At 33.4% G+C, this 17,251-nt stretch overlaps 3 protein-coding genes across 3 annotated transcripts; all 3 read right to left on the reverse strand.

Annotated features, from left to right (window-relative positions):
* Nucleotides 4,001–4,633, reverse strand: LOC104715468 (F-box protein At5g65850-like). Its single transcript, XM_010432872.1, has one exon. The coding sequence runs from the start codon at nt 4,631–4,633 to the stop codon at nt 4,001–4,003; it is 633 nt and encodes a 210-aa protein (XP_010431174.1).
* On the reverse strand, nt 8,339–9,726 carry LOC104715469 (F-box protein At3g49450-like). Its single transcript, XM_010432874.2, has one exon. The coding sequence runs from the start codon at nt 9,705–9,707 to the stop codon at nt 8,499–8,501; it is 1,209 nt and encodes a 402-aa protein (XP_010431176.1). The 5' UTR covers nt 9,708–9,726; the 3' UTR covers nt 8,339–8,498.
* Nucleotides 12,345–14,350, reverse strand: LOC104715470 (60S acidic ribosomal protein P1-like). The gene is made up of 2 exons (XM_019229318.1): nt 14,282–14,350; nt 12,345–12,557 (listed from the first exon to the last, which is right to left on the reverse strand). Exons 1-2 carry the CDS (start codon nt 14,348–14,350, stop codon nt 12,345–12,347), a joined length of 282 nt encoding a protein of 93 aa, XP_019084863.1.

Below are 17,251 nucleotides of genomic sequence, written 5' to 3' on the forward strand. Positions count from 1 at the left end.
TATATAAGAAATGAATCTTGCAAAACAATCAAATTAATAAAAGTTTGAATCCAACTCATATATGATCAAATTTGGCACATAAAAATATAAATTATTAACTATAATTAGGTAACAGTTTTCATTAATATATTACCACCAAATCATACTGTTGTTATAGCTCCTTGAAATATATTTAAATTTTTATAAATATAATATATGTATTTGTGTGTGTATATATAAGTGGATTTGCAGAAATATTAAAATTTTGATAAATTTTGAATCCAACTCATCACATAAAATCTTATGCAATTAATATTTTTAAAAGTATATAAAACCAAAAGTAATTAATTATATGACTAAATCTATTTGGAAAGTTATCTATTAAACTACTAATTTTAATAGGAAAATATATGAAATTAATAAGAAAAATATGTGCAATTATTAAGAAAAATATGTGAAATTTAATTGCAATTATTATTTGTTATAAACATTATAAAAAAAAGTTTATACATCCATCCATATTTTATTTTTATTTTCTTTTTTACAGCATATTTCTTTTTACTTAAATTAAGTGTCTTTTTTAAGCACCAATTTAAATTTAAACATCTGTTTTAAACAGATTATTAATCTAGTTTTTTTTTGAACAATAATTCAGGATATACTAACAAATTTTTCAAATATGGCAAAAAATGAAAATGAAATTAACTTAAAAATATGACATAATACCGAAACAAAATATCCCCACGACCATTCCGATACAAAAGTGGCTTCCCACAAGAGCGGAGATGTGGAAAGAATCAACGGAGGACTGTTTCATCCATAAATAAATTTAATTTACAACAAATTCCTCCTAATTTTCCGTTGTAGTTTATTAAAGTTGTCGGAAACTAAAACGCTTTGTTCTTAATAAAGCTGAACGTCTCCTGCTTAACATTAAAGCAAACTATCGTATCTTTTCTAGACTCACGATCAGTAGCTTTGTAATATAATATCCCTTCGATGCAAATCTCCCTAGGATAAGGGTAATGGTATCAAATTGAACCAGTTTATCAATCCAAACTTAAGCTGAATAGTTTAAAAAAAAAAACTTGAACCAAATTCTAATTTGACCCTTACATTGCAACTTGCAAGGATAAATTCAAAGTCCGTATACTAATTGAAGTATAGAAAGAAAAATAGTGCACATAGCTACCGATCACAGCCAAAAAAGATGGTTAAGACTAAAGAGGCTCAAAGTTAATTTGAGTTGATCACAAAGCTAAATATGAAAGTTGTACCCGAAGTATTATATAATGCACCAAAAGACAGTGAACCCACAAATTTGAAACAGTGTATACATCTCTCACACATTGTTCAAAAAACATATAATACAAGTTGAGTTCTTCATCTTCTAATCTACCACATTGATGGAACATATACTTCTTTGATATACAGTTTTTTTTTTTTTTGTCAACAGACAGTTTTTTATATGTTTATACTATTTGTAATTAATTGTATAATTTTCTTTTTATTTACTATTTGTAATTTCTTTTTACACTTGTCGAAGGATCAACTGACTTGACAGGATTATATCAAAAAATTTGTGATGATGTAACAACACCAAAAAAACAGAGTAATGAATTTATGATATGTTTGATACATATATTGATCGATTGTGATCATATCTAACTGGGTCAGTATGTCCATAATTTTGTTCACATTGATGGTTACTTTCTTTTTAGATGTATGAGGCACCACTGCCTTTCATCCAATATTTTCCTATCGATATGAACTTTAGACTCCAAGGCACGAAGGAAATGTTAAGGAAAAGTAAATTATGATTGAATGTTGATGGAAGAAAGATAATTGAGATGTTGAAGGAAAAGGATTATGACCATCCAATAACCTACAATCGGGTTGACGAGAAAAGAAAAAAATGAAGAAGAACAATCGCTAACTACATGAAGAGATAAGGACTGTATTTGTAAAGTCTGATGAAGTTCTAAAACACTTAATTACATATGGTTCACATTCTCTATATGATCTATATATAAAGGTGAAATTTCTGAATCCTTACGAGATGCAAGTCCTTGGATTCCAACTTTTATGACTGTATTCCTCTCCACATTGTAGCTCAAAACGTAGAAAGGATCCGATGGAAAATATGGAGACAACACAATTTCACCATTACGAGTCATCCCAACAACGTGTAAACCGGTTTCTGCTGCAACTAAATTCTTCCAATTAGGTGGGATTATGTAGATATGCCTCGACCATCTTCACTCTTCGGCATCATCTAAAACCCACAACTCAATACTTTTAGCTGTTCCAAAAAACAAATAGAAACGAACCAAGCACACCTAATTTACCCTTGTAGTCGATCGAAATCATACACCATAGCTCCTCCATAGGTGGTGGAGTAATAAACTCGAACTTCTTAGAGCTCAAGACAAAGCAAACTACCAAGAAATCTCGAAACCTATTATTCTCAGCTATGTAATACAAAACCCCATTTATGCAGATCCCAAAACCTATAGGCTCCTAAGGTCGTGTACATTCAATCTCTCTCCATGACAGTATACCCATACCTAATGTCAGAACCTTGGTTTTTTGAATAGAGGAAACGCTACGAACTTGCACGCACAATACCTTGTATATTGTTTTGCGACTGGATCATACCCAAAAAAGGTTCTCATTTAGCCTCCATACATGTCGGATAGGGTAAGGTTGTGTACTCTCCTGTGCTAGGGTTACATATCATGAAATCCCTATTTTTATTACATATCAACCCGAAGACAGGTAGGTCGACAAATCCCAGAGGAAAACCCTTTGGTGGGGAAACACATGTGATATTCGGGTGTTAAAGAGACGATTTCTGGTCTGGATTTTGAGGCTAAGGTGTCGAGAAGAAGACCCACTTCCACTTACCGTTGCGATGGAAAGTAAACAAGATACGAGGACTTCTAGTGGAGGAGTTAGTGAGGCGACGACTTAGAACTGAAGCCCATTGCTTCCACATGCAACGGAACCTCGCTAAGTCTTCCACAGGCAATCTCGAGACTATCTCAATTAAGAGATCATTTGGGATTGCCGAGAATAAAGATTGTGTATCAAAACTTCGTCGGGATATGGTAAACCCATTGAGATCCCCACACCAACTCTGGCAAGAAATTGAAATTGAGATTTATGGAAGATTTCAGGTCCAAAGTGATATAGTAGTATTGTATGACAGAATATCATATAAGTTTATGCCCTAGTTTCTAAATTTTCCTAGGACTGGTAGTTGGTCTAGGTGAACATTCCAGAGTACTGAACAATCAGGTTTGGGTTTAAAATTTTCTAATGTTTACTTATATATGGATTTAAAGTTAAGAAATTTAGATTTATTTTTTTATCAAGCGTCTATGAGAATCTTCTTCAACTAGTCTAAGGTCACCAATTTGGGTTCAGAATTTAATGTTTACGAATTAACGGTTTAAAGTTTAGATTTTGTTTTTCTGAAGATCTATGAGCTTTGGCGAATATATTTCAGTTTTCACTTTCCATCTTTAATTTGTCTCACAAGTTTTAATTATGTTCTAGTGATTTTGTTATTGTATTATAGTCCAACACCGACACATCTACACGGAAGAAGTATGTCTTTAGAACAACACCAAAGACATGTAAACAATCAACTTTATCTATTACATCTTTAAAGGTAACGATTCTTCTTCCCGAGAGATCCTTTCGATGAATAATAAAGTGTTATCGTGACTTTTCTTCTTCCAACCTTCATTGTATATAATGCGATGGGCTTGTGGATCATGAGAAATGAGAATAATCTTCGTTACACTTACATGTTGCCAGGTTTTACCAGGCTCTTCAAACGGCTCAACCGGACGTATGGATCAAGTCCTTTGTTCAATATAGTAGATAAGTGGATAGCTCATGCAAAAATAAAAAGAGAGTTTAAAATAAGCTCAAACATAGATTACAACAATTAATCATTAATTATCATAGTCATTGATTAACATATAGGCACAACAGCGCTCATTATAAAGTCCTATGAACTCCCGAGCACTTCCATATTTTCTACATGGTCAACAGAGGTACCCACCATCAGACCGCTGTCAGGAACAACTCCTAATTGGATTTCAGCTCTTCTGACAGTGTTCTTCACCACATTGTAATAGATAACGTAGAAAGCATCCTGATATATATAAGATGGGGAGAACACAATTTCACATGTACCAGTCAGCCCTACAACTTTTAGCGAGTTATCCCCAACTAGATTCTTCCACAAGGACGGAAACTGGTAGATATGCTTCGACCATTTCTCATTGTGGACATCATCTAGAACCCACATCACAAGCTTTGTAGTTTCGCCACTGAAAAAAAAAGCATCACCAGGGATTATGCCCAATTTACCCTCGAAATTTACTAGAAGTGATCCCCAAATCTCACTGTCCACATCAAGAAACTTGAATTTTTCAAACCGGATGTCAAAGCAAACTAGTTTGTAAGGTTTTTGAAATCTAGTAGCATCGCAATGAGCAATATAATACACAACTCCATTGATGCATTTCTCACCACGAGATACAGACCAATGGGGTATGGAACATTCAATTTTTCTCCATGTTAGTTCTCCTGTTCCTAATGTCAAAACTCGAAAATCATTAGACTTGCGCAATACCATATATAGCTTGTCAATCGGATCATATCCAAAAGAGAAATGCATAAGAGGTGCTAGTGATTTCGTCTTGGGTAAAGCTATGCATTGTCCTGTGCTAGGGTTATAGATCCACGGATGATTCCTATCTACACCACAAACAACGACCAATCCGCAGACAGAAGCTGAAACCCTATAAAAAACCTGTTCGGTGGGAAAGCTCATGTGACGATCGGCAGCTAAAAGACACGAGCTCTGGTCCTGAGGTACGGAGAAGAAGGACCGATTACCGTTGACTTCGAAGTTGAGCAAGAGACGGGGACGAGTCGACGATATTTTCAGGTACAAGTCGGTGAAATCTCGATGGCGGAGAATGTAAGCCCATTTCTTCGAAAGCAACGACACCTTGCAATGGATTTCACCGGCAATCTCGAGAATATTGAGATTAAAAGATCAACTAGTATCGACTCTATGGTTAGGAGACCCTTCTCGGGGAATTGATTATGCTGTTTCTCCATGACGGCCGACACAAAAACCTAGAACCCCAAATTTCAAGGGTTTGCCCTAATTTATGTAAGGCTTTAAGAAAAACCAAAGGGGGAAAATAAGACAAAAAAAATTATGTTGACAAAAAAATAATGGTACTTTGCAAAAGAGATAAATCAGTTTAAGATATTGTCTTCAAGTAACTCTCTCCAATCAAAATGAAAAGAGGCTAAAAAAGACATCAACATTAGAAAGAGACGAAAACCCTAATATCGCCGCGAGAGAGAAAGCCGCCGCCAACTTCGATCCGCCTCTCCGATTGCCTTTCCGGCGCCGGAGAGGGCTCCGTCCCGTTTAGTTTTTCTTCTTTTTTGTAGTTCCTTTCCAGTCTCCCGCTCCTTGCTATATTTTCGCTGTCGGTTGGGTGCTTCACAAAGGTGGTGGATCCGGTGATTCCTCGGTGTGTGAAGCGAAGATCCGTTGTGTGGAGGTCGCTGGTGAAGGCTCTGATGCAGACGTTGGAGGACAGCGTCGAATCTTGGCCATGTCTGGTGGAACTGTGGCGAATCCGTTTACTGTTTTGTCACTGGCAGTTTGTGGCGAAACCGGTGGATTGTGGACTTCGGAGAGCAGTGAGGGATGAAGCTTTTCTTCGATGAGCTTCAGTGGTGGGGTTTAGGTTCTTCTTCAAATCTTACCTCTCATATCAGCCACGGCGGTGTCCTGCAGCAAGGGGTGGTGTCGCTTTTGTTTTTTTCAGTCCGACCAAGGTGGTGAATGTCTCGTAACTGAACGAAAGTGATGTTGTCACTTTGTACTTGCACTGTGAGGTGATGATTTGCTAATATGTGCTTTAATTTCTAATCTTTAGATGATTAGCATTCTGGTTATTGCATAGTTAGTTTGGAGAACCATCTATTTTGCCGCTTATTATAGCTTCATGACTCTTGGTCGGGTTAGCCTGATGTATTGTCCGTTTTAGGTTTAAGACCGGAACAGGGAAAGCCGGAGAGACCAAGCTTTTCTGATAATGTGCCTCTGGGTGTTGAAGCTATTGAGACAAGTTCTACACGTCGATCATAAGGATCTCATAGCTGGGTTTTGAGCTGTTTTCAGTAGTAGCTTAGGCTTCCTCTGTGTTAGTATTTGTTTTCGTGTCATTGGGTCAATTTATGTGGTTTAAGAGATGATTTCACTCCGAGTCGTGGAGTGTTATCTATCTCACTTTGGTTAAAGAATGCAAAATGGTTCTCGATTGAGTAGCGTTGGATCCGCCTAGTGTTCCAAGGTTGTACTTGATCAACCATTGCATTTGTTTTGGTCCAAGTCTATAGAGGTGAATATAATGTGCCTTTGATTTGGTTGTAACTTTTGGTTAATGAAAAGTTGATGTTGAGCCAAAAAAAAATAAAAAAAAAAAACTCTCTCCAATCATAAACTCGAAAAGAGTAATCATATGTTCAAGGATACTAATCATATATATATATATATATATATATATATATATATATTCATCTAAATTAGTTCACCACTAGAAGCAGTGCAAAAAGTCAATACAACAAAGCTGGGTTAGAGATTACACTCATGTTTATTTTGAAAGGAATTGCAAAGTACTCATCAACAATATTAATGGTGGTATAGCGGCTATGTCCATCGCCGGGTTATATATACCAAGTTCTTATCTGTTCAGCCACTAAGTTCAAACAAAATGCTATTGTAATGTAGTAAGTTATAGACAAGGATTGGATAGAGATATAATATATGCTTTTTTTTTTTGAAAGAATGTTAAATTTATTCAACCCAAATAAACATTATTTACAGTATATGCAAATTAGAGTAGGACCTAAAGCTGAAATCAGAGTGGAAAAAGTTTGAGAGTTTTGAAACAGAGGACTTAAGCTCTAGTACTTAACCAAATACGCAGTCCATCGTCAAGGTTCGAGCTACCATGACTCTTGATGGAGCACAACCTGTTGCGGATACGATAAATGAGCTTGGCAAGTTGTTCAGGAGACTTCGGATTTCACCGTGTGGCCTGCAGTTTCGTTCACACCAAAATAAGTGAGCAGAAGCTTGCAGAACAAATATACTGCAAGATGAACCGAGTTGAGGCCGTGTAAGTGGAGTCTCAAACAAGTGCGACGATATGCACAAAGTTTGTGGTGCAACGAGCTTGGAGGCTTGGAGCAGTTGCCTAGTCAAAATCTCCCACACCCTATATGAGAAGGCGCAGGCATAAAGCAGACTTAGAAAGAGTTTACATATATCTTTTGCTTTAAAAGGGGAAATAAGAGAAAATAAAATACTATACGAGAAAGAGTTTACATATATTCCCCCAGCCACCAATTTTATTTTTGTTCATACAATTTTATTTCTCTTATCAAAGTGTGCTCTTAAAGATAACTGAAATTAAACACTTGATCATGCTCAAAAATAATTTGTTTAAATGTATATAGTATTATATTTATTACCTGTGTAAAACCGTTATTTCACATTTTATACTTTTTAAATGATTGTTTCTATATTCTTCCTCCGTTTCATAATATAAGATGTTTTTATTTGTTTCATATAATATGTTTTCAACTTTCTAGCAACTTTTTGATTAATTTGATATTTTTATTATTATTTATTCTATTCAGTTTTGTTTATAACTGGTTAAACTTTTTAAAAGTAGATATTTTTTATTTTGAGTGTGTTTAGCTAAAACATATTATATTTGAAATGGATGGAATACATTTTTGGTTCTTATACAAAGATTGATATAAGTAATGATAAAAATACCATGTATACCATGGTTCTGTTTCAGAAATTTTTCATTTCGATTTAATTTATAAATTCTGTAAATCTTAGTCAATATTCATGTCTGTCATAAAAAGGCTTATCAACGTTAAAGAACGAACACTCGGGCCATCGTAAAGAGGTTTCCAACCCACGAAATCATTAAAATCTTTAAATTCCCTTAATGTGTCACAAACTTCACAGGAACTTTGAACATATTGTCCAGCCTGTTTGTTTCCTCGAGCCAATGAAACACTAGCAAGTCCTAATTGTGTTTGTAAATTATATGAGATATCGACATGATATATATTTGAAAAACTAATGCAAATGTCCAACAAGGGTGTGATTCTCGAGTGCCTGAAGTTACGTCAAAACAGATCAAACATAGAAAACCAATGCCGTGAGTGTGGTGGATATAAACAAGAGCAATAGACACAGCAACCAGACAAATATGAAGGTACATCAAAGTAATTATAACATAGTCATTTATAATAACTGAACAATGGGAAAAATACATGATAAAACAAGGATTGTCTTAAGAATTCATGATATTGTACTTTATGAAATAAATTAGGAGGAAAAATAGCACTGATCTTAACTTTTTATGAAATTCAAAATTATTAAGAACTTACATAATAAGCTTCAAATTCTCGACATGGTTTAAGTAGGCATAGATATTATGACCGTTAACAGGTCCAGTCCCTTGAATTCCAACTCTTCTGAGAGTGTTCGTCTCCATATCTAAGTGAAATATGTAGAACGGATTGGACAAGTGGAATGGAGAAAACACAATTTCACTTGTTCCAATAATCCCAACAATGTAAACTCTAGTCTCCGCAACTAGCTCCTTCCACATAGGCGGCAATATGTGAATATGCTTTGACCATGTACGTTCTTCATCAGTTGCATCTGGAACCCACAACTCAAAGCTTGCAGCTCCTCCATCCATAAAATTACCGATTGATGGATGAAAAATTGCTCCTAATTTACCCTTGTAATTTATTAAAGTACAATGATACTCCATATCCTCAATATTAAGAAAGTTGAACTTCTCCAGCTGAACATTAAAGCAGACTATAATATCGTTTCTAGACTTACGATTCATAGCTACGTAGTACAAAACCCCTTCGATGCATACATCGCTAGCATAAGGGTAATGGTCTACTGAACATTCAAGCATTTTCCATTTCAGCTTGTCAGTTCCTAGCGTTAGAACTTGAAACTCTTCCGCTTTATACAAAAAGGGCTTTTCGCGAATTGTCATGCACAATACCTTATATTGTTTTTCGACTGGATCATACCCAAGATAGGTTACAACCCGACCCCTCCTCGATCTCACCTTGGGTAATGATTTGAACTGTCTTGTGCTAGGGTTACATATCATCATCCTTGCATCCCTCCTTCCACTCAATTCATACTCATCTCTCGTACACAACAATCCACAAACAGGCTCACAAACTCGAAAGGTGTAATCTCTAGGGACATCCATATGGCTATCCACAACTATGAGATTTGAATTGTTGTCTGAAATCAGGTACTCAGGTGCAGAGAAGATAGACCACTTACCCTCAGCTTCAAAAGTGAAAAGGAGACGCGGCCGAGTAGAAGACCTCGTCAGGAACAGGTCGGTGTAATGTGGGTTGCATAGAAGAGAATTCCAATTCGCTGACACACAACGAGACCTCGCGACGGATTTCACAGGCAATCTGGAGAGTATATCGACCAGGAGATCAACTGGCAGCCTACCATAGTTTTCTCCTAACCCATCTGTTGATGATATGGTTAGGTGAGCCTCATTTTTGGAGACGTGCTCCTTTCGTTTTTTCTTGGTGGACATTGCATGAATTAAAAGGAAATGAAACCCTTTCGAGTATATATTGAGTACCGATAGTCAAACACAACTTGAAGTTATATATGGTCTTCCAAGATTTTACAATAAAACCTTAAAGGTCCACTAGCCTGCCACCTGCCACCTTTTGGTTGGTTATATGTTTTACTTCTACCACTATTTTTATCTTATCTCTTTTGTAACCTTATCTTCTTTTCTTTAATTTCCTTTTGCATTATTATTATTAATATATATAGATTATTAGCTATATATAATCACTAATTAATAAATTTTGAATCTAACTCATTACACCATATTTGGTATGTAAATATATTTAAATTATTTGGTTTCTTATAGTCAAAATATTAAATTTAAACAATTAAATCATTAGGCAATGAGTCTATGTTTTACAAAAAGTGTCTTTCTGTTTGTTTTTCTTGATTTACATTTTAAGTTTTTAATACGATAGTCTTTAAACAGTAACATGTTTCCTTTTCAGTATACAAATCTTATAAATTTGGGTTTTAGTTAATTAAAATCGAGATGGTGGTTTCTGAAATAAAGGTATTTGCACATCTCAAAACTTTAAGCATTAATACAACAAAGCTGGATTATAAAGTTTCACTCATGTGTTATTTTGTATGTGATTGCGAATCATCAACAAATATTAATGATGGTTCAATGGATGTGTCGATTACCGCGTTGTATTAAGATATTATATATCTATTATTAATTAGGTCACTAAGAGCATGATTACTGGTGTTTCTCAGATGATTTCTTTAGCATTTGGGACCCAAAAAAATAATAAACAACCTAATAATGGGTCCACTAATGCAAGAATCGCTTCTGTCGGAAGCATTTGGAGCAACAGGTTAAGAACGATACGTGGCGTGTGATGAGTGGTTGGTGCCTAAAAATAAAACCGGATTTTTTTTTCTCATTTCTTTTTCTTTCTTCCCGACGGTCTCTCTCTCTCTTCTCTCTCGTTTCGAAACGACACAAGATGCGATTATGCGATTCTTGATGAAATCGGAGAAATCATTGGATTCTCGTCGAATCCATTGAATTTTCCGGCATAAACCGGTTGTTTGTTGATTACCCGGAGGCGATGGCTTCCAGATCGGCGAATGGGTTATTACATCTGACATCGACGGCGGCTGTTTCTTATCGACATCAACGGTGGTGCCCTGAAGCTAACGGCGAGGTCCAAACCCTAACGAATCGGAGGGAGAAGTTTCGTTTCTCTTGTCTGATTGATTGCATGTTTTCTTTTAGGTTTGGGTGGTCTCCGATTGATTGATTGCATGTTTTTCTTTTAGTTTTGGGTGTTGATTCGATTGTGTTGATAGAGTATCCGATTAGATTATCGATTAGAGTATGGATTTTATTTACAAGCGCTCTTGTGTTTGTTTATTAAATCCATTGGTGTGTTGGTTTTTTTTTTTTGAGATGTTGAAACAAAACAGGTTGTTATGGAATGATTACAGTTTAGTGTTCAATTGTTTGTTTTGCAGCTTTTGCAATGACACGCTTGGAGACCTATGGAGTTTGGCCAAACCAAAGACTGCTTTTGTTGTTGTGATGTTCTGTTGTTGTGATGCGGATCATGAGTGGAAGCAATTCAAAGCTGCCACTGATCTCTTAGCCAAGAAAAATGATTAATCTCCATTGAGAACTATCAATGTCTGTATTTTTATTTTATGTTTGTCTTATCTTTGTTATATATTGTATATGTAACTGTGTGATTAATATTGACTATTTTGTCATGCTTTGTGCAAGGTCTAAATGAATTTGATTTGGAGTGGTATTCTCAATGTAGAACAGCGGTTGGATTCTCTAATTTGAAAAGGTATGGTACTCTAGCTTTTTTGTGTGTTACTCTACTAATGATGGTCTAAGTTCACAGACATTCGACTTGTTCATACAAAACGTTCTGGTGTAGTAAGTCGTAACTTGGCTAAATTACTTAGGACGTAGACAATCATTCTGATTGTTTTGACCCTATGTCTTGGATTTTTAGACCCTTTTGTGTAAAGTGTTTACTAATAAATAGTAGTTTAATTTCAATGAAAAAAAAAAGCAAATTATTTTTTAATATAAGAGGCACATGTGTGGTTGAAACTTGGATGTGGTTGAAAAGAAAAACCCCTTTTATTAGTAGGCGTGCTATACCACTATGGATATCTTTTTTTTATCTTAACGTGTTTGTTTACCAAGTTTCATTATGGTCTTTAACTCTTTACATTGCCAACGAATGAATGCTTATGTTTAAGGAAACGTTCTTCCACAAAATATTACTACTTCGCATATCACATATCTATCACCAACTAAACAGAGTACTGCGATTAGTGAAGGTAAACTAGAGAATGGTGTCGATACGAAATCCAACTAAAAATAATAACATTTAAATAAACCGGCGGATTTTGTTGAGAAAGCGTTATAACCCAAAAGAGGCTTCTTAGTCAAACAAGCCGGATACAGAATCATCGTCACTCTCTTCTTTCACCTCCTCCTAAAGATAGAAATATCACAAGAATAACAAATTAAACCAATAAATTATATATATTTATTATTAGCAGTAATTACAATTATGAGCAGAGTAAAACTGTAAAAGGGTTCGAGGAGAGAAGAATACAATGCCTTCTTTTACTCTTCAGTTTCTGGGGCAGCTTGAATGGCTCCTCCAGCTGCAGAGGCAGAAGCAGACACAGCCATGGGAACAGCAGCAGAGCCACCAACACTAGCGTTCATAAAGAGATCATCGATGTTTTTGTTTTGGCAAAGCTTGGCAAAGAGACTAGGCCAGTATGATTCAATGTTCAAATTGGCTGTTTTCACCAGTGTTGAGATCTTATCAGCCTAGTTAACAAGTAACCAAAAAATGCTACAAGTTAAGGATCAAGTAGGTTTTGTTCAAAAACAATGTCAAGATTGAGCCTAGCAAAAGGCCTGATTAGCAACTAAACAACGAATAGGCACCAAGACTACAAAAAATCAGGTGTGTTGTATCATTTATTTGTATCACAAAATAAAATGAAGTAAATTTAAATTACTTATTTTCAAGTGAAGCAAATAAAAATGATTAGCATCAATTAGATCATTTGATGTTATAATTATCTAATTTTACGTCAGTTATTTATATAAAATGATTAGCATCAATAAAATATATTTTTATATCATTTAAATAATTGATGTGTTTTTTTGTGTGGATAAAATCACTTTTAAAATGATTTAAAATTTAAATTAACTAAAAACTAATGTTAAATAAAATTATATTTAAATAATTAATAAATCTATTTAAATAGATATTTGTGAGTGAAAAAAAAATTTTTGCGCATTAATTTTTTTGGTCTTTTTCTATATTTTGCGCGTTAACTTTTTTGGGACTAATCATCCAGTATCCGCTATCCGTTCATATCCATTCCGAAAAATTGGATATCTGGAAAACCGGATCTGTATCCGGATAACAAAATGTGATATCCGTAAAAAACGGATCCGGATCCAGATAATAAAAATTTTAAGACTCGGATATCCGTATCCGGATCCAACTCATATTTATTAAATTTTTATTCATTGTATCTACGAATAATTGGCATTTAATCATTGCAAGAGGAGAGAGAGATGAAGGAGATATATATAGTAGAAGGTGAGAGGTTGTTTTCTCTCAAGTGGGCGATGTGGGATGTTGCAAGTCTCTCTTCTCATTAAATTATTTGTCCCACATCGGCTCTAAACAAATATAATTGTTATTTTACTCTCTTATAAATATCTATCACTTGCTGTACAATTCATTCACAGGCTAATGGGCTTTGCAGAGCTTCACTTGCCCATTTAGGAAGAACAGTTCAACTTTTTTGATTTATAATCAAAAGGCTTTTAAGTTAAAAATTTAAGAAATTTTCAGGTTCAATTATGGATCTGGATATCCGGCAAGTATTAAAATTTTAGGCGGATATCCGACTTCTTTTTGAAAATGGGTGGATATCCGGATCCGTCTTAGGGCTACTCTCTGGTAACAGATCAAGGAGAATCAATCAGAAAAAGAAATCGGAAGCTTCTCTCTTGTATTTGAGTTTGCGAAGTTTATCGGGTCAAGAAACTGGTAAATCGGTACTGATGCAATTATTGTAATCATTTGTGATAATTGACACTAATTTTAAATCAGTTTAACTAAATGACATAAATATTAACATCACTTAAATAAAATGATATAAAGGTTGACATCAATTTTAAACAAATGATATATATTGACATTGATTATAATAATCGATGTAAATATTTGAATATTAGCATCAGTTTCATATAAACTGATACAAATTATTTGCATCGACAAAATATAAATCATTCATTAAAGTGATACAAATTATTTTTGCATCACTTAAAACTGATGCAATAATAGAAAATAAATGATTTAATACAACACTTTTTTTGTAGTGCAAGTACCATCAACACGCCAGACACACATAGATTGTACAAGACATGGCGAACATGGAATTAAGAAATGGACTACATACACAAAATGACAAAATTACAATCACATAAAAAAAAAACAAGGCTCGGAGCGGAAGATAAAAAGGACTCACAATGACATCGATTCCATCGTCGTGGAGGATGAGAGAAGCGTAAGTGCATGCGAGCTCACCGGTGGCCATTTGTAGCTAGCTAGCGTCCCACGAAGGATCTACAAACACACCAACAGAACGCATCAAATCATAATCTGAACTTTAGATGAAACAGAATAACAAAACTTGTAGAGAGAACAGAAAGTCAGAAAGAGAAACAATGACCGGACCTTTAACCCAAATGCTCTTCTGGCTGAAGCGGAAAGTTTAGGGTTTGCGTGCGTGGTCTCTTTTTAATTATTTCGATAGGGTTAGGGTTTTGGGGGATTGGTTATTATATTTTTAATTGGGCACGTGAAATTCCATTGGTGGCCTAGAGAAAAGTTGGGACTGGAATGTCATAGTCCATATATATCTTATGTATAATAAGAGAAGGTTTCTTCTAAACTTTGTTTGAGGTGATGACATCTGGCGTTTTATATAGTTGACACTTGTCCATTACTAATTAAATATGGCCACAATTGTCAACTTAATCCCTTGGTAATTACAAAATTTGCCTTGACAAACAAACAAATGGGATCTGAACATGCAGTCCCTGTGTTTCTCTTCCTCTCATATGTTATTTAAATTGAAGCTCGAATTTAGTTTTAGTTTTGTATTCTGCTTTTGAAAACATAACGTTTTTCCATCAAAGTAAATTAAGTTATTTGATAATTGCTTACTTATTTATTAAGAGAAGGTTTCTTCTAAACTTTGTTTGAGGTGATGACATCTGGCGCTTTATATAGTTGACACCTGTCCATTACTAATTAAATATGGTCACAATTGTCAACTTAATCCCTTGGTAATTACAAAATTTGCCTTAACAAACAAACAAATGGGATCTGAACATGCAGCCCCTGTATTTCTCTTCCTCCCATATGTTATTTAAATTGAAGCTCGAATTTAGTTTTAGTTTTTGTATTCTGCTTTTGAAAACGTAACGTTTTGCCATCAAAGTAAATTAAGTTATTTGATAATTGCTTACTTATTTATTTCCAATTAAATATTAGTAATCTATTTTCCAGAAAATTATAATCCAATAGAATTCAATTTCTGATTACTTTTATTATTACTAGGTGTTAGCTCACGCTACGCGTGAGTTATTACATAATCACTATTATATTTTGAAAAATTAATATAAATTAACATGTTATTATTATTATTTTTTCGGTATACATCAAAATGTAAAGACTACATAGTATGAATTTAAATAAAATAAATTAATCAAATTTTCTTTTGATGATAATATATTTAGTGCAATTAAGTCATATTGTATCTTACATGCCATATGCCATATATTTTTGTAGTTGTAGTCATATTTCAAAATCATTGAGATATATATATTTCATAAAATTTATTTTGTGGTGTTAGTTATGCATTTTTTTTTTTTAATTTTATGGTGATAGCTTAAAAAGATTTAAAATGTTTCAATTAAGACAAAATCAAAATAATAAACAGTAGGTTTGCAGTGTCACATACATATATAACTAAGTGAGCCTAACAATAGAATATTAGACTAATACATTTTCCATTAAAAAAACAAAAAAACCAGCAACTACTTTATTCGGTTATTATCTTGAGATCTTTAATTGTGCTAGACTTTGATTTATATGAAATGATAATGTTTCATATAGAAAAAATAATTAAACTATATATCATATATTATATGTATATCCTATTCAAATAAACTGAAACTTTTATTAAGTTAAGGTATCATTGGTCAAATCAAGAAAAAATAATGATATTGAATAATTTATATAATTATGTGAGATTTGAAATATGAGGCCATGAGGATTATAACGAGATATGTGTTTTTTTCTAATAGATAATACAGAAATCGATGTGTAACTACATAATATGTAATTTAAAAGTGAGTGTTGGTGGTTCCATAATTAAATGGGTCTAACTACATAATATGTTACACATTGATCATTTAAAAGGAATATGAACATCTAATTCCCAAATAAACTTGATTTTTTGTTAAAACCAACATATGTGAATTTAAATTTAGCTATGGAAATTTTTCAAAAAATATGAATAGATTAGAAAGGCAAGAAATATAAAAGAAATATTTTATTTTTATATAAATAAACTAAAAATTGAAAACAATGTTAAATATATATAATACTTTCTAAATTAAAATATAGAATCAAACTCTTACAACACATATGAGATATACCAACATTTGATATTGGTGGGAGAGGAGGAGAGAATGATTACTTATAAGTTGATAATCCAAATTATATAATGGAGATGAATCTTTAAAAATAAGAACAATGTAAAATATATATCATGTAGTCTCTAAAATTAAAATTTAGCATTAAAAATTTACAATGATATTTAATTTTTTTTTTGTAACCCATACAACAAAAAAGAAATCGAAAAAAAAAAATGATTTGAGGTATTGTGGAAGAGAATGATAGAAGTGGAAGAGAATGAGAGAATGTGAAAATGAGAAAGTAAAAGAATGTCAATATGAGAGAATGAGAGAATGAGAGAATGAGAGAATGCTTATTTATATGATGAATCCATGGAAGTTACATTACAATAATTTATTGTGTTTGAATAAAATTGAGTGGTGGAATATGATTAATGCATAATTTATTTTGTTTTCAGTTATAAATTATTTTAATGTGTGAGTTAAATGTATTGTGTTAATTGGGTCTTAAATATTATTTAAAGCAATTAAAAAATTGGAAAGCAAATAAAAATATAAAAAATAAAACAAACAAAAAATGATTTGAGGTATTGTGGAAGAGGATGGGAGAAGTGGAAGATAATGTGAAAATGAGAAAGTAAAAGAATGTCAATATGAGAGAATGAGAGAATGCTTATTTATATGATAAGAATTGATGGAAGTTACATTTATAATAATAATTTATTGTGTTTGAATAAAATTGAATGGTGGAATATGATTAATGCATAGTTTATTTTATTTTGAGTTATAAT

The sequence above is a fragment of the Camelina sativa genome, chromosome 9 (assembly GCF_000633955.1).
Source record: "Camelina sativa cultivar DH55 chromosome 9, Cs, whole genome shotgun sequence".
Classification (NCBI taxonomy): domain Eukaryota; kingdom Viridiplantae; phylum Streptophyta; class Magnoliopsida; order Brassicales; family Brassicaceae; genus Camelina; species Camelina sativa.

Excerpts from the sequence above, each read along its gene's own strand:
- LOC104715470 (XM_019229318.1), bottom strand. The coding sequence starts at position 14,350 with ATGGCCACCGGTGAGCTCGCATGCACTTACGCTTCTCTCATCCTCCAC. Across the intron at positions 12,558-14,281 it reads ACGATGGAATCGATGTCATT|GCTGATAAGATCTCAACACT; the intron begins GTGAGTCCTTTT and ends CTTGTTAACTAG.
- LOC104715469 (XM_010432874.2), bottom strand. The coding sequence starts at position 9,707 with ATGTCCACCAAGAAAAAACGAAAGGAGCACGTCTCCAAAAATGAGGCT.
- LOC104715468 (XM_010432872.1), bottom strand. The coding sequence starts at position 4,633 with ATGGTATTGCGCAAGTCTAATGATTTTCGAGTTTTGACATTAGGAACA.